Source organism: Chaetura pelagica, unplaced genomic scaffold (assembly GCF_000747805.2).
Source record: "Chaetura pelagica isolate M959 unplaced genomic scaffold, ChaPel_1.0 scaffold21, whole genome shotgun sequence".
Lineage (NCBI taxonomy): Eukaryota > Metazoa > Chordata > Aves > Apodiformes > Apodidae > Chaetura > Chaetura pelagica.
Window position 1 is genome coordinate 925,268 of NW_009952251.1, and position 22,720 is coordinate 947,987.

At 40.9% G+C, this 22,720-nt stretch overlaps 1 protein-coding gene across 1 annotated transcript in view; it reads right to left on the minus strand.

The window, feature by feature from the left end:
* Positions 1 to 22,720, minus strand: part of PLEKHM3 (pleckstrin homology domain containing, family M, member 3) — a 71,210-nt gene that overhangs the window by 754 nt on the left and 47,736 nt on the right. Inside the window, exon 6 of the mRNA XM_010007327.1 lies at positions 11,254 to 11,411. Within this exon, the coding sequence (XP_010005629.1) occupies positions 11,254 to 11,411 (158 nt within the window). The remainder of the gene's footprint in view (positions 1 to 11,253; positions 11,412 to 22,720) is intronic.

Consider the following 22,720-nt stretch of genomic DNA (forward strand, 5'->3'; position numbering starts at 1 on the left):
AGAGTGAAGTACAGCCCACTTCTATAGCAGGAGTAGTAGTCATTCCACAAAGTAAAAAAATAAGCAGATGTAGGTGATACTTTCTGCTCTGTGTCCTGTGGAAAACTGGACTTGATCATCACAATTACATCTTCTGGCATTCAAAGCTGTACTGTTCTGTTCTCAAATGTGATCTTAATGATTTCAAACAAAACAACTGCTCAAAGATGATGAGTGGATTACTTCTGGGGGACTCAAAAGGCAATGGTTGTAATCTCACAGTAGCTCAAGCCCCAGTTCCAGCTGGCTGGAGCAATGAAACATCTGGTGATCATGGAGTGGGCTACAACTAAACAGACATTCTCAGCCTTTCAATGCACATAGCTATCTGTAGTGATGAGTAAGTCACTACTGCTTTGCAACCAAGTGAAAAAAAAATTGAAGGATAACAGGGGTACAAAGTCTTATATTCCAGTTGGATAATCAAATAATGAAAGCAACAAAACATCACAACTTAGAGCAATTTTGAAACATAAATTATGGGTGCTGGTCACCTTGGCGATTCTGTGAGAAGTCTTGAAATGGCTCAGGCTTTTCCTTTTTTGCAATTATTGTAGTCAAGTGACTATAGAAGAATCCAACTGTCCATTGTTATACTTTAGTGGGGTTTTTTTGTTTATTTGCTTTGAGCTTTTTTTGCTGAGGTTTGTTGGTTTTGGGTTTTTTTCCCCGTCAGAAATAAAATCCTTGTCTTCAAGACTGTGAAGAAAAATTGAAAACACGAAGGAACAAACCCCAAACATGAAGAAGGTGTAAGGCAAACTGTAGTATTTAGTATGCAGTCTGGCAATACTGAGAGAAGTTGGTAAGCTAATGCAACCTGTTCGCTCTTGTAGCTGCATCTGCTTCTCACCTGCAACTTGGAAAAAGCTGTTTCTGATCTGGCTGCACTTTAAGGTTTATGCATGGGTCCAAACATGATCTAGATTTTAACCACAGAGCTTTGAGAAGGCTATGCAGAGGTTTAGAAAGGCACATTTCTAGCCAGCATAAACTACTAAAACTCAAATAACAAGAAAAGGAAGGTTAAAGAGGCTAAGTATAATGTTGTATATCTACTGTATCTCTTGCTTGACATATGTTAAAGTCAAGTTAGCGAGTCTAAATCTGGTTTTGAATCAAGAAACTGGCTCACACAGAGATCCTTGTAATTTCTGTGCTCCAGGAGCGTGTGCTATGGCCATGATCCAGTGAACCACATAAGCATATGCTTCAGACTCATATCCCAGTGATTTCCTCAGGATTAGCGATGTGCTCACAATTAAGCGTGTGCTTATGTTTTAAATCTCAGCTTGACAAGGTGCTGAGCCATCTCATATGAACTGTAGTATTACCTAAAAGGGTTGTACCAGATGATCCTTGAGGTCCCTTCCAACCTTACATTCTGTGATTCTATGATCATGTGTTTTGCTGATTGGAATATTCATAAGCAGACACACTAAGGGATGAGGGAGAGGCAAAAAGGACAGCAGTGTCTTTAAAACCTTACATCCTTCTGAAATGACACTAATAGTGATTTTATCATGCTAATTCTCCCTTATTAGTCAGCAATTTGCAGTGCCCTGGAAGTTGCTAGAGGGTAATGATTGATGAGTCTAGTATTGTGCTCTCGCATTGCCACTCCCTACGCTCGCTCAATATTTCTCTGCAATACGCATGGAAGTCACAAAACTTGTCAAAAATTGCTGCTGATGGATGGAGCAAGATGAGAGAGGAGCTGGCAACACCTGCTTGCCTCAGTCAAAGCCCATGAGCAGAGAAAAGAAAGAATGATGGTGTTTAAATTAATACGAATTAATTTTTCAGAAATAGGTCCAGTGAAAAATTAACAAACTTCTCTCACATTGTTCAGAACCAAAACAGAGAGGAGAAATGTCTGCACTTTTCTTTGAGCTGGTGCAACAGCTGAAGTTCTGACCAGGACCCCACTCTGCCGGGCACTAACCAGAGGCAGTGCTAACAGCCAGTCCTGCATCCAACTCAAACCATTCTATGATTCTATGATCTTGCAGTCTACTGCATCGCCAGCCATCATGACCATCATCAGTCCATTTTGTTGCCCCCACTCCTGACTGTCTCTCTGAAGACCTATTTTCTGCTTTCTCCACTGAAGACTGATGTACTCCCATCCCCAACCATGGGGTGCAGATGACAACAAAACAGAAGTCTGGAAGAATAGTGCTCTGAGATGGAGAACAAAGCTGCTTCTTGCTGTCTGTGGGGGCAGGTAGAGAGGGTACCTGGGTCAGTCTTCACTGCAAGCTTGCATCCCCTCATTGCTAAAAACCTCAGACATTGCTGGGTGGGGGGCAATGCTGATCTTGCTCTGCCTTTGAGAAAATGGTGAGCTCATCCTTTTAAGGTGATGGAGCAATACCATCCCAAACCATTTAAAGTTTTGCATTTCAGTATATCATATCCAGTCAGCCTTAACTGACTCTGGAAATGTCAACCAGTCAATCATTCCTAATCACAGAGATTTGGAGAGATGGTGAGCAATTTTCCAGTGATACCAAAAAACCCATCAATATAATATTCTTTCTTAGAATATTACAAGCAGATTGCTTCTTATTTAATCCTGACATTTAATATTATCATTAATAGTTACCAAAAAAAAGCCTTTCTACATCAAAAGCAAATAATAATTCCTTGTATGCTGAGGAAATGCCAATGTTAGTATCTCCCATTAAGTCTGGGCATTTGAAACATAAACGTATCAATATTTGGTAAATTGTAGGTTCTGGCAAATTGTTTTCATGCTTCCTACATGTATTTCACAGGCTTATGATACAATTAATTCCAGATTTTGCACAACCAATTGATTATACTTGTATATTCCTTCTGTACTGCACCACCATTTAGATGCCCATGGATAAGATGAAGTGCCCAAAGAAGAAGCTACAACACAGAGAGGCCTCAAAGACCTTCCAACTTAAGCAGACAGAATAAACCAGCAATGATCAAGTGGCCCAGGATGTAATCTGAAAGACAGTTTTATTTGTCTCCAAGGAACCTTACAGATTGACAGACTGACCAGTGTGACCATGTTGGGATGAAGCTGCTGGGACCAGCAAGGTTTACTAGGACAGCTTTAGTATCAGGCACATGGGGTTTACCTGTCTGGCTTCCAAACACCAAGCTGGGAGTCAAAGCAGCTCATGGTTATGCTGTTCATCCCTGTAATGAACAAACGGTGCATGACAGATACACCACCTTTCCCACCTCACAAATGGGAAACAAGAGGTGACCTTGACTTGCTCAAGGTCAGCCAGGAGCTCTTAGAAAAGCTGAGAAGGGTGAAGAGCTTCCCTGTTTCACTAGAGTGCCATCCTTTCTCTCGTAATTTTATATATTAACTTTCACTATTTTTATTTTAAAAACTCACTTCCTCCATACCAGACCTTGCACGCTCGCTGAAGTGAGTGAAAGGAATATCAGTAAGGATTTTAATTGACTAGAACTCTTCAGGTTTTTTTTCCTTCCCTCCATGCAGAGTAAAAAAAAAAAAAAAGATAAAATGCGGTTGTTATTTATGTTTTCTTCAGAATACATTCACCAAACATCCAAAAATACTACACCTCAAACTTGGATATTAAAAAACACCAAAGAGCAAACTACAACAGCAGAAGTAAGCCTTGCCTAGTTCCAGTGTGATCACCCTCCCACGTTACGCACACATGCCTGTCTGCAAGTATTTCTGAATTGCTTAGATGTGAGTATTGCAGACACACCCTTCAAAGCTCCCAGAGATTTTAGCAGAACACAAAGAAAAAGAAAATGGATCAGTCTGTGTTCACTTACAACACAAAAAAAGCCCCAAAGGCAATCAATGCCTGACACACACGTGCAGCAATATTATTACAGTTGCCTAGGAACCAATGCAAGGAGCCTGCCTAGGGAAGGATGCCCATGTAGGAAATTGATAAAGTTGGCACTAATACGACATTGATTTGTCCCTAATAAGGAACTTGTTAGGATAATGACTTGTATGACACACAGTCTTTACTAGACACAGTGTGTTTTTTTTAATACCATACTCAAAAACTGTTAATACTTCAGACTTGTTTTTGAAAAAGCTGCCCCTGAATAAGCGGGTAGAGGAAGCAGCAAAACCAGAGCAGAGCCTGCTACCCAGCACCTCAAATTGCTAAGTCTGAAATTCACTCTAAATGATTAATTCAGTGTTAATGGAGCCAGCAGTAATTCTAAGCATAACCGTAACTCTCTTTTCCATGTACCTCTCATCAGGTACATGGGTTACCCTTGATATGCCAGCAGAGCTTGAAGATGCTCCTCATGTATAATGGCATGGCTGGGTCTTGGGCTGGCCCCAGATGGTAGAGCAGCAGAAATAAGTGTCACTGCCAACCATGGGCACAGCTCATGAGCTGGAGCACCAAGGCAGAGGTGTACGCTGGCTACAGGTAGTAGCTGGCACTGGGTGTACAGTGACCACCAGCCTGCACTAAGGGGACTCACCAAGGAGGGTGCTCGCAGAACAGCTGAGGGACCAGCCCAAACACAGCCTGACATGGATCTGTGACCAACACTACCACTTGCCCTCTAGTGATGCCACCCCAGGATGGCTGAAGGACACACTGCTCAAGTGTCCCTGCATCAAAACCGCCAGATCAGAGTTTGCTCCCTCTCACCCAGTGCAGGTTACACTGATCTGCTGGAGAAGCACCTCAGGCAGGTAGGTGATGATGAATGAATAAGCTTTTGTCCTCGCTTGGCTGCCCAGGACTTGCCACCAGGTGCCTCTCCCTCTCAACACCTCTTGCCCCTCGCTGGGTCATGCCAGCAGCCACTGCCAAGGTCTACCACATCTAACAGATGTGCAAAGTGGTCAGAGATATTAAAACCTCACAAATGAGGGGAGAAGCAGGCAGCTCACTGGAGGGAGAGAAAACCACTGTCTGGGAGGAGCCTCAGTGTTAACTACTCCACTGCCAGTGAAATGGGAGAGCAGGCCTTTGTTTTGGGTGCTCACAGAACAATTTGTTACAGGCCGGGGCTGAACAAGAACAGCTTAATTCAACCGCTGGCTATCCTCTCGAGACAGCTGTGCACACAGGCTGAGCTACCACTCTGGAACACAGCAGCAGGGTCAAGCAGGAGCAAAAGGATCCTGCAGCTCGCAGACTCCTCTCTGCAGAGCTCTGTCACTCCTGATTAAGTAGGGAAGCCTGCCACCAGCTCCACCCCACCTGTGGCAGCAGGGATTTAAACAACACTTATCTATGTGTATTTTCATATTTGCATCCAGCAGTAGAACTGAGGCCTGACTGTCCACCTCTGCACTGCACTTTGTGAGTTGTCTAAATTCAGAGATCCTAAGCCAAGTAATGTGGCCTGTACACAGCAGTTTACAAAAAAAATCAGTAAAGGGACATTAAAATCAGTATTAAAGCATTTAATCTGAAACCAATGTGATTACACTTAAGTCACAGAATCATAGAAAGGTTAAGGTTGGAAGGGACCTTAAAGATCATCTAGATCCAACCTCAGTCAGTTGAGCTAAATCACTCTGGGAAGTGGAAAAGCCCTAAACATGGTAGATCCACTGCCTGGAAAAGCTGAGATGCTACTGAGATTCAAGAGCTTACACAGCTCAGATACACATCTGCTAGCTCCACACCATGGGCAGGACTTTACCCCTCCACCTCTCCCATTATTAACACACTGTATTCACAAAGTGGAGTTTTAAGGCAATACTATTAACATTAATACTAACATACTGCTCCTCAACAGTTACTCTACTATTTTGCATTTTCCCATAAGTCTTTGAATCCTGTGATTAAGTCAGGACCTTTGCTTTTAGTAAATTAGAAAGGCAAAGACACCTGGATTTCATAGCTCTGCCATAAAGCTGAAGACATGCCTATCTGGATCCAAAATGGAAAAAAGGGACCTAACATTAAAAATATATATATTAAGTATATAAACAACAAGATTCCTAAAGTAATCCTACAATTTCTGAGCACTTAGGGTTGGCAGTGTTGGCTTTCATGGGCAATTGAAAACCTGTTGTCTAGACTACAAGGAACCATACTTGGGAGATTGGACAAGCCTGTCTTAAAAGGGGAATTTGCATGAGGAAGGAGAAGGAAGAACTAAAAGGTGGATTAGCAGGTGGGAATTATCTAGAGTGGGGAAGACAGCAAAGGGAAGCCACAAAATAGAAACTGTAAGCAAGATGGCTGCCACGTTCAGCATGCAGGGACCTTCCTACTTGAAATAAGTATCTGCCTTTACACTGAATGTTCTAGTTAACACCACTCTGACACCAGGCAGGTAAACCCAACCTCTAAAGCTAATCCAGTTCCAAAATACAATGCTTGATGAAAAGGCCAGCATATTTTATCTTTCTTTTTATGTATTCTAGATAACTTTACTGCTACCCTGCACAGACAAAAATCAGGAGATTTGAGACAGAATATTTTTACCAGTTCTGATAGATTCAGGTAAAATTAAATTATCAAGATAAATTACCATCTACTTAGGACCTAAGTTTTTTCAAAGAAAGTGCTGAGCAGATCACTTCAGGGTGATTTGAACCAACTCTCAACAGCTGATAAGCTAAATTCTTTCAAAAATTAGGTAGTAAACTACTAGTGTAGCTCAGGGGAACTAGGCCTGGGGAAAGGCTGTCTAGCGTAAAACAAACTAATCACAGCAAGAGGGGAAAATTATGTATTTTGAGTCATGTCTTTGACTTGTGCCAAGGTACTTCCTGTAAATGCTCTGTACTATGTATTTTCGGTCTCTCCATCTAATACCTGTCTTTAACTTTCTCTTCAACAGCTCAAAGCTGTTGTCCAGTGACACAGCATCCATAACACAGTGAGCTGTAATCTTGCAAAGACTTTGGCATGCACATCAAGCTATGCAGAGCCCCAGAGCTTTTAGTAAGACTTCTTGCTATGTGTAAAGTTAAGTACATTTGTAGGTCTTATCAGGATGGTGACCAAAGATTATAGAGGCATCCAAGCTGGCTGATACAGCAAGCCTGTCCTGTGGCATGTCTATTTTAAACTTGGGTCTTCTGGTTTGTATCTCAAAAGGTCTGCATGTCTTAACTGATCTGCAGAACAAATTAACTTGACAAAAGTGAAAACAGGTTAGCCTTGATAAACGAATAGGAACACAAAAGAGCAGCTCTCCATGGTTCACATACATCTAAAGTCACCACCTAAAAGGCAGGGAATTGAGTTCACAACCAGCTTTACCAGCAAAACACAACAAATTGTCTCTCAAAGTAGTCACTAGGAGGATGCTGATACACAGGCAAAACCAAAATTTTATTAACTGTGTAGTATGCAAGAATCTTAACCAGATTTATATAATTAGTTCAATACCTAACTGGATACAAATTCCTTCCTAACAAATAACTATTTTCTCATTCCAATGGTACTTTTCTCAGAATTCCTTAAGTTTTAATACTTACTAAAAAATTTTCTAGGTTATAAAATAATATATGGCCGCATATCATAGACAACAGTTACCACTAAACAGGCATTTTCTTTTCACATCTGCTTTTAAAATTAAATGTAGAAAAAAAAATATCTTTTTACCTTGTTAATGAAGAACAAGCAATATCAGAAAAGCTGACGAGCAATGCCTGGATGATAAAAAATGGGGAAGGATAGCTCTAACGAGCCAATTTATAACCAGGAATATTTAAACTCATTTTACAACACCTATAAAAATGAAACTAGTTACATAATAGGATAATTTTATACATTATTTGTTAAACTTAACCATGGGGCAAAATTAGTCCAAAAAATAAAATTGCATGTAGATGCTTAGGTAGTTTAAGTTGCCAGGGCTCAAACAAAAGCAGAGCTATGAGAGTTTACATTAGCTGGCAATTTGCTCCATTAAATACATCATTAATTCAGGAGGCTTTCAATATGGTTCTCATGATTTAAAGGCCTTCAAAAAGATGCTGAAACAGTGAAATTTAGGAAGAACCCTGATGAACTGTTACATAAATATAGATATGAATATAGAAGAGAGGAAAATGCAGGACAGAGGAATCAAACTGACTGAAAGAGACACCCAAAAGTATGGGACAATTTTACAGAAACTGTTCAGCTACTGAATCATGGCTTTCATTTAGCTCCGTGCAGAACAGCCACCTCCCAAGAAAAGCCACAGAGAGGAAATACTATTAGAAAGCTTATGACTTTGTGAGCCCACCTTTACATTCAAGGCAGCAAACTGATGTGCTGTATTGTTGAGCAGGATGTAAAGAGCCTGCCAAGCACAGCCCACAGACCCGCTAATTAAGTTAACTGATTGTGTTTGTTTTGGAACCATTTGCCAACAAAGGAATGTGTCACTCTGATTAGTGAGAGAAGGCTATGTAATATATGTGTATTCAAACCCTGAGGAGTGCATAACCCAGGTATTCACTCTGTTTGCTCAAGGACTGAAAAAAATTACTCTCAAGCAAATACCCTGACCAAAGAGAAAATCTGGCCCTCAAGAGGGGCCCTTCTTTTCTCTCAGCTTTGTTTATCTAAAGAAGACCCATCTTTCATAGAGGACTATTGAAGACTGCTCCAGAAACTGCTGAGAATATTTTTGAGAGAAACAATCTCTCCTCCTCAAAGCTGACCTAAGAGACCATGAAGATGGAAAGGTAAGAGCCAGCTAAGAACCACCTTTGAATTGTAATGGCCTCTCTAACAGCTGTCACTCTTCTCTCCAAAAAGTGAGAAATGTCAGGATAGTGCCAGAATAACACATGCCAGCTCAACACAGACACACACCCCAGAGACACAAACAGACTTCACTTTCTAAACATTCAACAAAGAGGTGAAGTTTGCAAAAGCTGTCATGCACCCACTTCCGAGTATTTCTAACCTAGCAGCCCAGTTTGCTAGTAGAACTAGTAGCTCAAAAGTGAATGAGCAACTTTACAAAGGAAGAAGGAAAAACAGTCTTCAGATCTCAGCTGCTCTACCCTCAACTGAGCAGCTACAGCCAGGGTAGTTGGCAGTCCAGTACTGAGTAAAAAATAATACTATGCTACAGACAGCAATTCCAGAAAACCAGGATGGAGAAAAGGAATCATAATAAATTCTTACTGCATGTTGTCAACTCAGACTAATACAACTAAATCACAAATCTGTACATCAACTTATTTCTAACTATCCCCCTCAGCTTACATCTGCCATAGTAGTGGTCACCACACCTACCTCAGAAAGCTCTCTCACCTCTACCTGGCTTTCTCCCTCACTGCTTTGCAGCTGATGGAGCTGCACAGTAAAACACACAAGCTCCTCTGCTGGCATGAGCCGCCTCCAGCCTGAAGGTGAAAAAGGGCAAAAATATGGAACTGAAAGAATCTAGTTGTTTCACAGGGGTGGACGTGCACACATGAGCAGTAATGAGGTAAGAGAACTAACTAGGAAGGGAAGCAGAAAATGCTGGGGATAAAAGCAAGGCTTAGTGATAAGGAAGACAGGAGGAATAAGCAGATTGACCTCTGACAAAATATGAAATATTGAAGAACCTTTCCTGTTAATTGTGTTTTTATTAAAATAATTAACAAAGACTGTTGTCTCTGGCATGACATCAACCATGACTTCACATGTGTGAAACATGAACTAAAGTCCTTTCTGGCTCCTAATTCATATAAAAACTAGCTAGAGCATAAAAAAAGCTAGAGCAGCTTCTTTTGGCTTTCACTGAACTGCTAACAAACTCTATTTGATTCCAGAAAGTTTAAAACTCTGTAACTGCAAGGTTTGTCTCATCTCAGCTAAAGGGCAGAGGAACAATATATACTCAGTGGTGTTTCTGGGACCAAAAAATCCCCAGACAAATCAAATGCAGAGACATTTCAAGTAAACTTGTCTTTCCAAATGCTGTTACACGTTCTCATCAATCTTTCAGGAATAGTTTCAATCACCTTTCATACAGTCTCAATAGACATCTTATGTTTTATGTCATCTCAGTCTCTCTCTTTTCAACTCAGCCTATCTCACCATGCACTCTAGATACATTCTTTCTTGAAAACCATGTATAGAGATCAGCTGCAAACCCTGTTTAGCTTATGACCATTGCTTTGTCAATGCATTTCTTAGAATGAGCATCTGGGAAAAAGAATGGGCAAACAGTCTTTGAAACTCAGGCTAGGCTGAAAATCCTCAAAGAGTAGTCCTTGGTTACTTGTAATTTAACATCTTTGTGCATGCAGGGGAAAATCAGATTGTTAACAAAGCCCTTTTAACAGGCTGGTTCAGATTTCTTACTAAGGTAGCAATCTAAAATTATTTTTTTTAAATTATAAAATTATATTATTAAATTATAAAATTATATTATTATAATTTTTTAAATTATGTTTTAAATTTTTTTTCTCTCTCAATTAAACATTTTGAAGAGAAAACACAAATTACTCTGTTTGAAAAAGCCAGAAAAGTACTTATCTATAGAGGAATGCTGTGCTGTCAGACACACTGCCTTTTTGTTGAGTTAAAAAAAAAAAAAAAGCAGCTCTCTTCTTCATTCAAAATCTAAGACATTTGTGAAAATGTGTGGTAACATTGCTGCATTGCTAAGTCTGCTCTGGGTTCCTGCATTTTGCTTCTAGGTTTCCCATGCAACTTTTCTCCATGATCTGGCATTCAGTGTTCCATATAATGTGAAATAAAGGTTCTTTTGTTTAGCCTAGGACTGGCATCCGCTTCTATTTATTATGTAGCCACCTGAGAATAATCATGCCAATAAAAAAACTAAGTAAAAAAAATTTTGCATACATAGACACAGAGGGATATGCACACGGAGAGCAGAAAATTAGTGATAACATCTCATAAGGAAATCATTTCAGAATGGATGGTTGTTGGTTTATGATGTACAATCCCAGTAGATCACAGGCCTAGTGACATTAGATACCAGAAGGATGTCTGTGATGACTCCAGAGGACCCATTTGGCTTTTCAGGACACTTTGCAGACCCAGAAAAGCTTTGGATAAATCACACTGTGTGATGCTACTGGGGGACTCTTCCCTTTTTGAACAGCTGTTGTGAGAGTTACAGGGTTTAGTGAAGTAGCTCTTCCCATTTATTTCCAAGTGTACTCATGGTGGCCCTTCTAGACCAGTAATCTAGTGCCGCTGCCCAGAAACATGCATTACTGGGAGGCTAAGAATCTGCAAGGATATGATACGTGAGTCAAATGTGTGACTGACATTACAGTACCTGCTTGTAGAAATGTCCTCAAAGGGGTAAAGGATTTCTCCATTGTTGCAAATTTCACAGATGAAACCCTTTTGACTACAAAGGCTGCAGCTGTACACATGAGAGGTGGCAAACTTGATCACCTTCCCCAAGAAAGGAGCCAGCTTTCCTTCAATAACCTGAAATGAGGAGAAGACAACATTGAATGAGTCTCCCAAAAATTACTAGAATGCCCTGAAGGACTGAGAAAATATTAATACAGAAATGCAGCTAAGTGCTGCTGGTTAAAACAACAGGAAAGTTACTTCCCAACAATTATAGTGCCAGGAAATCACAAGTGGTAACAGTAGCCAATGAACTGGTAATGATCCAACATAAAAACAAAGTTACTATCTCTCTGTAAGTCTCTATGGTATTAACATCCAAGATCAGTAGTACAAAGAGTTTAAGGCATATTATAATCAAAATTACAGCTATGGATACTGCCTTATGTTTATGAATTTTATTTCTTGGTATTTCTTATGCGCAAATCATAGATTTTTCTTTGTTCCTTTATTCAAAAGCACTAGTTTTCTGCATATTTTTGTGAACAGGACCCTGGCTTTCTTCCTTTAGCAACGTTGTGTCCTACAGAAAAAGACTAAAATACCATACTCCCCTCATTACCAGAATTAATACATTCTCAGATAAACTCTTGAATAGAATTGTGTTTTTTTCCTTCAGTGTCCAGTTCTCAAATCAGGAAGTCTCTCACCCTCAGACAATCCTACTAGACCATTAGAAGTGATTAGCACTCCGTGTTGGTGTGAAAAAGCAGCACTGCAGTATAGATTAAACTGCTAGCCAAAACACTCATCTAGATTTGTGACTCAGTGACAATGCCTCAATAAGGGGTGCTATTCAGGCAAAATGCTTCCCATTCAGACCAAACTTCCAGAGACTTTAAGGAATTCTGTTGATGTTGGGAATAATGAAGATGAAATAAGGCTCTAAGTGTATATTCTACTCTCCTGGGCTTCCTGTGGCCTGAATGGCAGCCTGCCAGATTAGCGATAGAAAAGTGTCACAGGATTTGATAGTGACCTCCTATAAAAAGGAAGAAGAATGCAATAATTGTGGACTGAAGGCTTGCACAGGGCTGTGCCCTGAAATCTAAGAGTGGGGAGACATATACTTAAATGTGTGCCAGATTCACTTCAGGCACCCCTTCCCTCAATACAGTAACACACAACTCGTAATTTGGGTTTAGTGTAAAAGGTCAAGGCAGAGAAGAACAGAGATTTCTGGCAGCATTCCTCCCCACCACTAAGTAGAAAGGAAATTAATTTGTGTTCCAGGGCAACTTCCTGTTCACTAGCCGAGGTAGCCACATGTGGAAAAGGAGGTGCACGGGTAGGGTTGACGTTGGTGATGCTGAATGGCACGGACTGAAACCTGCCCCCTCTTTTGCTTTCAGGTCTAGCCTGCTAACAACATCTGCAACAACAGGAAGCAGCAATGTTATTGCTACTACTGCAGATAGGACATCTGCTCATGTTAGAGGAAAAATGACGTTCCTATTGCATCCTGGTATAGGAAGAGCCCCTTCAACCAGAACATATAAACAATGCAGAGAAGCTGCTTCACAAAATACAAAAATGAAGCCATAGTTCAAGGTAGTGATATTACTCCATCTTCTAGCAGATAGCCAGAGGTTAGTTTAGCCTCCCCTAGGCTGGATTTTGTTTTTCATTTTAAAGAAAGAATTTTTTTGCTCAGAGACTCCAGAGTTACAGAGGGTCTGAAAGCCAAAAAACTTGAGAGTAGGGGGAAGATATGAAACCTGATAGTATTCAATAGCCAGGAGGAAAGAAACAGTGAAGCCACCCAGCTAGTGGCAAGGCTACAATCACCCTCCAAAAAGCTATTTAGCACTAATAGATGAAATATGCATACAAATACAACAAATAAACCACAATACATACATACTTTCCAAAGAATTTTCTTGCTACAGCAACCACCTCTGACAGGCCACAAGAGCTCAGCTCAAAATGCCAGGCTGAAAGAGCTGCAAATTTTGTACTAATGTCACTGTCAGCAAGGACTTAAAAGTTAAATCTCTTAATTAAAGCAACATTTCATATAATGTAATAAACAAAATTAACATAATCTATTACCTTCCTAATCACCAGAGGTGAATTTAAGTCTGTACAAGGCACAATAGGTTTCCTATACTGAAAAGCTCCAAAACCTGAGCAAGATGGATTAGCAGGCAGCTGCCCTAAAGGAGCTAGTGTTATTTGTCCTTCTTTATTTATTTGCATGGCTCATACTAACACTGTGGTGGGTTGGCTTGTAACTTTGGCCACTGCAGACATACAATGAAGATGTTTTCTTCAAAGAGGCATGCATGCAATTTTGCAATGTGAATTACAGGCCATTTTACTGCATTATAGGAGGAAGACAAAATGCAACATCAAACTGGTATTATAACTATTTTTAGCATCTGTGAATTTTGTGTAATTTTGTTTCATCAGAGACCTCAAGGCTGTGCACAGGATATGACTGTTCTTTGCAGCCTTCTCTCACTTGTGTTTATAGTTAATAAGAATCAAATCCTCAATTCCATTTACCTTGGCAAGTAAAAAGGAAGACTTCCACTTGTTGTCCCCAGGATGAGTTTCATGGTAGCACTTCCTCAGAAAGTGTTTTACGGTTTGGGAAAAGGAGTGTAGGACATGTATTCAAAGGTGTCAGAACTTTTCCTGTGACCAAGCACTCTCTGTGACAGCCAGAGACCCAGGGTCAGTCAGTTTAGACATCCCAGACTCATGATGGCAGAGTTCTGGGATGTTCTCCCAACTGATGGCAGAATCTGATCTTTTGTTTCAAGGGAACAAAAGTGATTTAAGAAAAGAAGCATGTTAAACAAACATAATGTATTATTTAGAGATCAGAATTGGTAGAGCCAGTAACATCTGTGTAATTCTTCACAGCTGTATCTGTTAGTAAAGGCTTTCAGTGACAAAGGCTCCACAGTGAGATGCCACCTAACCCACCATATCTCTGTTCTTCACTGTTGGAGTCACTCCTAAGTTTGACCTGAACCTTCTCTGAGGACATTTTAGCTTACAAAATAAGCTTACAAAGTAAGTTTACAAAATAGAGAAACTGTGAAATCATACACTATGAGCTGTAGAACAGTCCATCACATTTCGTAAGAAATGCAGAAGCTTAGCACAAAACGGACAAAGTTAAGAGTATGCCAAACAAACAGAAACAAAAATTTTCACCACTGACTTACCCCGTAACTCAACTTTCAACATGCGCCTATAAAAGCCTAAAAATATATTCCTGCCTTTTTAGAAAAAAAACACACCAAAACAACAAAACAAAATAGCATCAAGCTTAAAACAAATGACAATTTTGCTGATTTCAGATTCCCTTCTACCTGCAGTAAATATGAAGAGCAAGGTCTGTTTTCTAATCCGAATTCTTTGTAGTGCAAATAGCTGTTTCATTGTCTAAAATTAAGAATGAAATGTAACACATGATGGCATCTTGGTCACCAATGGATGAAGGCTGCAATGCAGCTTTCTCTTCCCAGGCTGGTCAAGGAACGTCTCCCAGAAGGATTCTGGACACGGGGACCCGCTCTAAGTTACCTTACTCCTGCTGCAACTGGAATATTGAGGGGTACACTGCTTGTGTTTGAAGGCCCAAAGCAAGCTGTGTCTAAGAGGCCCAGTGTTCAGATCTGAATCACTGTTCACCTCCGTGGATCAGAAAAAACACTTTTCTAAACTACCACAGGACAGAAAGATGTGGCTTTGCATACTGCAGCTCCTAACTGCATGTCTTGTGTGAAGAAGTGTATAAAAATACACACCCACATGTACACACACAAAAGACGGCTCCTGCCCTCAAAGCATTTACATTTTAAGCCAACAAAATGAACACTGTTTTTTACAGTAACTGCCACATATCTCTGACCCTAAATGGGACAAACTATTTGCAGGAGCCTCCCAGGCTCCCTGCCCACACTGCAGAGAGCACCTCTACTGCTAGAGAATGGCTGCAGGTGCCTGGACTGTGAGGGAGGGGAGAGAAGAAGCCAGAATACAATTATTTTAGATGATTTTTAGAACCGAGGGTTTTCATACAAGTTGAAGTTATGAATAAAGGTAAATCAAACTTTCTTCTCTGTTCATGTGTGTACTGCTGTTTAGTTGGGTAGTAGTATAAATCCAAAGAAACAATTATGCTCTGTATGAGTGAAGTGGTGGAGGGGGAAACATGGGGTCTGCTGAACGCTAGCAGACAAGCCAGCGTTGGCAACATTATGAGAGCCTTGGACAGCAGGAAGACACAACGCACGTGCAGTGGGTTATGTTTTTCCTGATTCAGCAAGGAAGACAAAGATGAAAGGCAGCAGCAGCTATGGCACAAGTTGAAATCCCTTTGGATACATCACATTAATATGATCATGAGGGCAACGTGTGATCAGCCAAAGTTTCACTACTTTCAGGAGTGTCTGCATGTCCCCAGACGCTTCCTGATCCTGCTATCCAAAGACTGGAAGTTACTCATAGTGCCATCACTCTATCAAGATGTTTTCAGAAAGAAGTGGGCAGCCACTTATCTCCAGAGAGCAAGAACTGGAAAGGTCACAGACCACACCATCCTCCACAGGCAGAGAAATCCTCCTCAGTGGCCCACTATGCACACAACAGGGCTGTTGCCCACAGACAACTTCCAGGAGCAGCATGTGCTGCCTAGGGGACTCTCACTGGTATCAATGTGCCCTACCTTCACGACACATTTCTGAGCCCACAGCACTGCTCTGTGCTGGGGGAGAGGCAGTCCCCTTACCTCCAACACATGCTGAGCTACAGCTGTGTCCTGACCTCATCTCTCATTAAACCTCTCTGGTCTGAGAACAGTCCTGGTAGAAGTCCAGCTCTGGAGGTCCCCACTTCCCATCCCTAGCTTGCCCCTAAACCTCCTCCTCCTCCCACGCAGCACAATACAGGGGGACCAAATGCCAGCCCATTACACACAGCTGAGAGAAGTCACTTTGTCTTCCCTTTTCAGTCACCAAAGACTCCACATCTGAGAACATACTAACCAGCATGAAGGAGGGCTGCACAAACTAGTCCCATGGGACAGCAACGTAGTGAGCACAGTGTTGGAACATACATGTTTTCATATTAAAATCAAACCAGAGAAGTAGCCAAGGTGGTAGAACTTCTTGTCTCTGTTGAGAATTCTAACCCAGAGAGGTTCCTAACCTCTCCTAAACACATGGCTGGTAAGAAATTTACGTTTGGAAAACAGAACAAGACAAAAAAAATACACTAAAAAAACCTAATACAAAACTCATTAAGAGTCTGTTCCTAGTCCCTGACAGTTGTTCAAATTAGAAAAGACATAACAGAAGCCTCTGACAAGGTAAGTATGGAAGTCCCCTACAAACTCAGACTATGCCATTCTCAAAGAGATAATATTACAAGTGCATTATGGGGAGCAAGGGGGGGATTGTGCAGAAGCAGACGGAAAAATGAGTCAGATGAAATCCACGACTGTTTCAAGTAACACCTCCATAGCCTTCCACCCACCTCTTAGATCAGGTCCACAGAAATACCCAATCTTTGTATCACGGCCACATAAATCACCACTGAAATCTATCAGACCAGATGAATTTTCTGGACAGGAGACAAAAACCAGTACCGTTATCAGACATTTCTCAGGGCAGTGAGCATTTGTTTTGAGGGCAGAGCTCCTGTCACCAACGCTAGCTAAGAAGAGCTAAGGAATAACACCTCCATCCCTGTAGGAGGCTACCTTTTGAATTTGAGGGTCATCAAATCTACTCTGTTGGTGCATTTTTATGAACTTCTGAAGCGCAGTAGATGTTTACATAGCATAGAGATCATAAATACCTTTGATCATCTACATGAACAGTGTCAAGACAGGCAGTAAAGGGAATATAGCTTGCCAAGCTTTCAGTTACACTGTTCTTAATGTGAGGAACTGTCAAGGTTAGAAGTCCAAATTCTGAAAAGTATCACAGTATATTAAACTACACCAAGGGTTTCTGCATTAAAATATTTTTTAGATTAAATCTGCTAGTCTCAGTTATTTCCAACACATGATAAAAAGAGTAAAACAGAAGTGGTTTTAATTTTTTTTTCTTTTTTCTTAATTAAAATCCAAGATAATGGAGAATCAATAGATGAAGGATATTTTAACAGAAGCTATTGAGAATCTAAGAGAAGGAAAACTAACCACGCCTGTATATTGTGCCAGCCACACAAGGGAAGCCAATAACCACAGGCATCATGTAACAGTGTGTCTAGGAACATCATCACTTCATTGCAGCTAAGTGATCAGGGCATAAACACTGAGAAGGGAACAAGAAATGTCTCCAGCTATCCTGAATCCTCAGATCTGGACCTGTAATTTCCTCATGTACCAGATAGACAAGAGGAAACCCTGGTATTATCCTCACAGAGTAGAAGTATCTGTTGCTACTGCTAAGAGCCCCAACACCAGGCTTCAGTATTCCAGGTAAAGTGGGGAAAATACTGTAACACTCAAGTTCTCTATCACTGCCACTGTGAGACAAGCTAAATTTGCCAAATGGTTTTGTGACCCCACCCTTGTAAATCAGCTTGTTAATCATTATTGTCATAGAAGTGATAAAGTTGTTTTATAAGCCAACACTGACGCAGTAACATTAACTACTTATGTAGGGGCTGGTGTGTATCTCTACAGATAACATTTATTAGAAGGTACTCTCTTTAAAGGCACAGGTTGCCTCATAACCTTCTTCTGGAGCACAGAACAATCTGCTCCACTTACTTCTTCAGTCTGCTTTGCATGTCAGACACAAGTGACACCTGGAGGGGATGGGTTAAGTGATATCAAACCCCTAAAACAGCTTGAACTACAGGTTTAAATCTCAACTGGATTGTTCTGGCCTCTCCTCCTGACAGAAGAAAATGTATTATTTCTCAAGGCCAGAAGCACACTTGGCACTACCTGAGAGACAGACACAGAATTTGCCAGGAGGCACTGACACAATACAGAAAAGACTTGAAAAGGCCAAGAGGCACTGAGAAAATAGAAGGGGTAGTAGACATGAAGCTCATTCACCATCCTCAATTATATACATTGAAGGGACAGAAAGTAATTATTGGGATTAATGTCACAAGCGTGTCTTGCAGAAGGAAGCTATGTGAAGGAGCAGTCAACAACTGTGCACAGCTTTCCACCATCCTCTAAATACAAGATTTCTGCCCCTTCCTGGTTGCTTACTTTCTGAATCTGGCGTTCTGCTAACTCAAGCCTCTTCCTTACATGCTCAGGGGTAAGCTCCAGTCTTGCCTAGACTTCGGAGTACCATAATAATGTGCTTCCTGGACTGAATGAAAAGGAAAAAAACTCCTAACTAGATCAGCTTGGATTCGCTTCTGTGCTCACCACCCTTCAAATTCCACTAGTGGAAGCTTTGTGCAAGAGGACTAAAACACTCCGTAATCTTTTTTCACCTCCAGGACAGAGAAGAAATAGGCTTTTGAAAGAACTACGGATGATACAAGAAAATAGTGCTAGAAAAAATACCTCTAGAAACCTCCCATGCAGCACAGCCAACTGTGACAAATGACTGTCTGACTTGCTTAAAACCGTCTCACCACAGAGATCCCACAACTTTCCAGTGCTCAAATCAACTATAAAGTTGTTCCTAGTGCCTGCCTCAGATCTCTTTTGCTGCAGTTAACTATCACTGTTTCACACTACCTCCTATCCTCACATAAAGCAATCTGTTTCAGAAACCCTTTCCTGATGCATTCTGTCACAGGTGATCTCTGTTACAAGCCAGGAAGAACAAAAGCAGACTGGGTTGCAGGAAAGCTACAATGGTTACCTCCTTTACTACTTGCTAACTGGAGAACAAGCAGGTATTTTCTGCTTAAGTGTGCAGATTGGACATTAAAGCACAAACGTTAAATGGAATCTCTACCCTTCAACAGATTTCAGCAAGGTCAGGATTTCTGTCATGAAAACATGGACGTGGAGACAAGCATGCTACAATATGCTTAGCTAAGGATAATACAAGCTGCAGAGAATAGAAAGGGAAAACATTCCCTGGCTGGAAAGTTCCTAGTCATTTATATCTAGGGAACAGACAATGCTCATGGACTGCTTATTTCCTTGAGGTTTTTTTCTCCCTTCTGTTTGCCAGATTCCTAACTCCATGAATTCTTGTTACTATTTCAAAGTGCAATTAATCTTTAGTTCAGAGGAAAGGGAAATGGAAGGAGGAAGGACAATGATGAGGTAAAAAGCCCCAGGGAGGCAGATATCAGATCTTAGCTCTGCCCCATCTTTTGTGCAATATACCGGTCTGGTCAGCTTTCCTTGTTCCATTTTGACTCCCAGTCATCTCTTTCAGATTGTCTGCCTTGTTTATTTAAATTGCAAGTGACTTCAGGGAAAAATGACTTCCTAGTATTTGTGTACGCGCACACTAGAACTGATCACTATGCATTGCTGTAAAACAAATATTAAAAGAACACAGTAGTAATTCCAGGAGAGCCCCATCTTTTGTTGCTACAGACATGCTATGTACCACAATGCCACCTCCAAACAGTAAGGGTGATACCACCCCATCCTCTCTATCCTCTTCCCCTTACAGCCTTTGCAGGTCCCTGGCTGGCCCAAAGGCCTATTCAGCCTATGGCACAGGTAGCAGCAGGGTGGAGAGGCGTGGATGAGGCCAGGGACTCCATTCATCCTCTGTTGTCACCAGCACAAGGTACTGGCTCTGACACACGTTACACCATTTTGCCACTACTGGCCTTGAGACAGACAAATCTCCATTGCACAGCCGCACATTGTACTGTGCTTTCTCATCACTTACACAGTGCAGAGAATATCCCGAAAGGAAACTTGGTGATAAACACTGCAAAGAACAAGAAAACCCACAAAAACAATCACCAAATAAATCAAACTACAACAGAAATGAGTGAGAATTGAATGAACAGAAATCAAAAGCTCCCTTTGACTTCCTTGTACCAGACAGTCCACACTGATGGCAGAGCCATTTACTGTTCATGGTCCTTCCAAACCAAACCAGTCAACATGTTTTAGTTTAATTTTATATTTAGTATTAAATTTAGTATTAAAGTGATATTCCACAAAATATCCACTCACTATAACAGGTACTGGGAAGAGGAGGAAAAACAGAACAAGGTCAAGAGCAAACACTGCTAATCTGTGACAAGCACATACAGGCAGGGGGCAAGGCAAAGTCGGACTTTTACACTGGCTGGGGGGGAGAAACTGGGTGACAGTCCAAGTGAATTTATAGCAGGAGGCAGAGGATGACAAGGTCCCTCCAAGCCCTTCCCTGTTCCCTTCAACGAAAGGAAGAAAAGCCTGAAATTTCAGCAAGTCTCTGGGTGCAAGCTGACACAAGTGAGAAAGAGAAGGAACTGTCTCAGTATGAACAACTTTTGCCAGCTCCCCAGCCAGCCTTGCAACAAAACTCCAGCCCCACAACTTCTGCCTTCATACTCACCATGTTTCAATCATCTTTCCTTCTTTCTCCTTCTCCCAATGTTTCCAGGCTACATGTAAATTTTGTCACACCCCAAGTTCTCCTAAACTTGTTGCAGGGATGAATTATAGATTGTTTTAAGAAACAGGTATTCAAGCAAAGGTTAAAGGCTGTTTTAATCAAACAAGGTTGAAAGAGTACCAGGAATTTGGCTGGTAGAGAAGAGAAAGCATTTTTCTTAGCTTAAAAACGTATGTGACTCTAAATTCAGACACAAGCAAAATACACATTCAGGTAGAGAGTATACATGTGCTTCCCCTCACCTCTTTCTTTTTTTTAAAGATTAAGCAGGCAACTGCATGCAGAGATAGTAACTGACTCCACATGCCCACCAAGTAGGATGTTATTTCATGAGTGATATCCCAAAATTAGGAACTTTCCTGCCTTGCATAGGACTGGATCAGGGCATTTTAAGGAGGAGTTATCTGAAGAATTTTAGAACAACAAAGCAACATACCAAGAAAACAGCTAATCTGAGTACAAAGTATATTTAAAAAAAAATAATTTAAAAAATTCTTCTCTTGTCCAAGCAGGTAGCCCTGACAGTATTTTGTTTCCTCAATGAATATGTGGTTTCTTGGGATGTTATTCCTTGAGATACGTCCAACTGCCTCTCCTGAACAGACATTTTATGTGAAGTACAGCAATGAGATTAGAGCCCAATCTGTTCACACTGTTAACCCTGATCTCCAGTACTGGGCCTTTCATTCTGCACAGCAAAAAACCAGAAGAAACCTGGTCAGCACAAAGCACTAGAAAAGGGGTAGCTTATACTGCTAGTGCCTCTTCTAGGGGCTGAAAAAAAAATAAAAATCTCTGAAGATCTCAGAAGGTCCTGTGAGCCACTAGCAATACTGCTGCATTGTTTTAAACAAACTTTCACTGTAAAAAGCCACACTTACCCCAAGCAGCCTAGATTATATATTCAGATGAAAAACCATCACATGTACTTAATAAGCTCTGTTGAAAACTCTGGTTTCAACCACTGCAAAAAACAGTTCTGCTATAAAAATATCTATTAACAGACTCGGTGTATCTCCACATTTTGCATCCAAACTTTAACAGGCCTAACTCAGGTGTCACTTGCCAAAATACTCCTGGTTGGTTCTGCCGTGCTCTCTGCCTGACCATGAACCATTCTGAGTCACAGCAACTCCCTTTCCTAGGAGAGCTGTGGCAAAAAGGTAACACCAGTAAGATCTTTGCCATTACCACCAATTGTAAGCAGAGCTGTGAGCACTTTGAGGAATTGTACACACACCTGGAATATAAACTATCCTGGAGTTTCCTATTCTGCAGCTCAGTGCTAGAAACCCCAGGGAGTGGCAGAAATGAGTGATAAAGGAACCATAGCCACAGGAGAGTATACAAGTTGTATAACTGCTCTTTTGCTATCAGACCTTTAAATATTTATGGAAATCTATACTGTGTGGGTTTGCCATCCTAGGACTATTTTAATATTCTTCTGCTAATACAGTTACCACAGACATACAGGCAGAGTTTGTAAAGGAAGGACATAAATACGGCTACTAGCATTATCTTGTTATGGTCCAAGATGCATGTTTACATAGTTCAAGTACAGAATAATCTAAGAGCCTCAAAATCTTAGCATATTTAAATTGTACAACCTATTTAAAATAGGTCAGATGGACTACCTCTCCAAGGTGTTAGTTTCCATCTTTTAAACTTAATTCTGCTTAGGATGTCTATTTTAAACATACACATAGTAAAGTTTTACCTCAATTCCATCAAGAATTACTTGTCCTGTGTGTCAGAGAAAACCTGCAGCACAATTGGGAAAAGAGACCAGATCTCATGTGCCTTAGGATGAGAACTGGATGACTGTACAAATTAATAATGCGTGCATCCTCTCACCTCCCCACG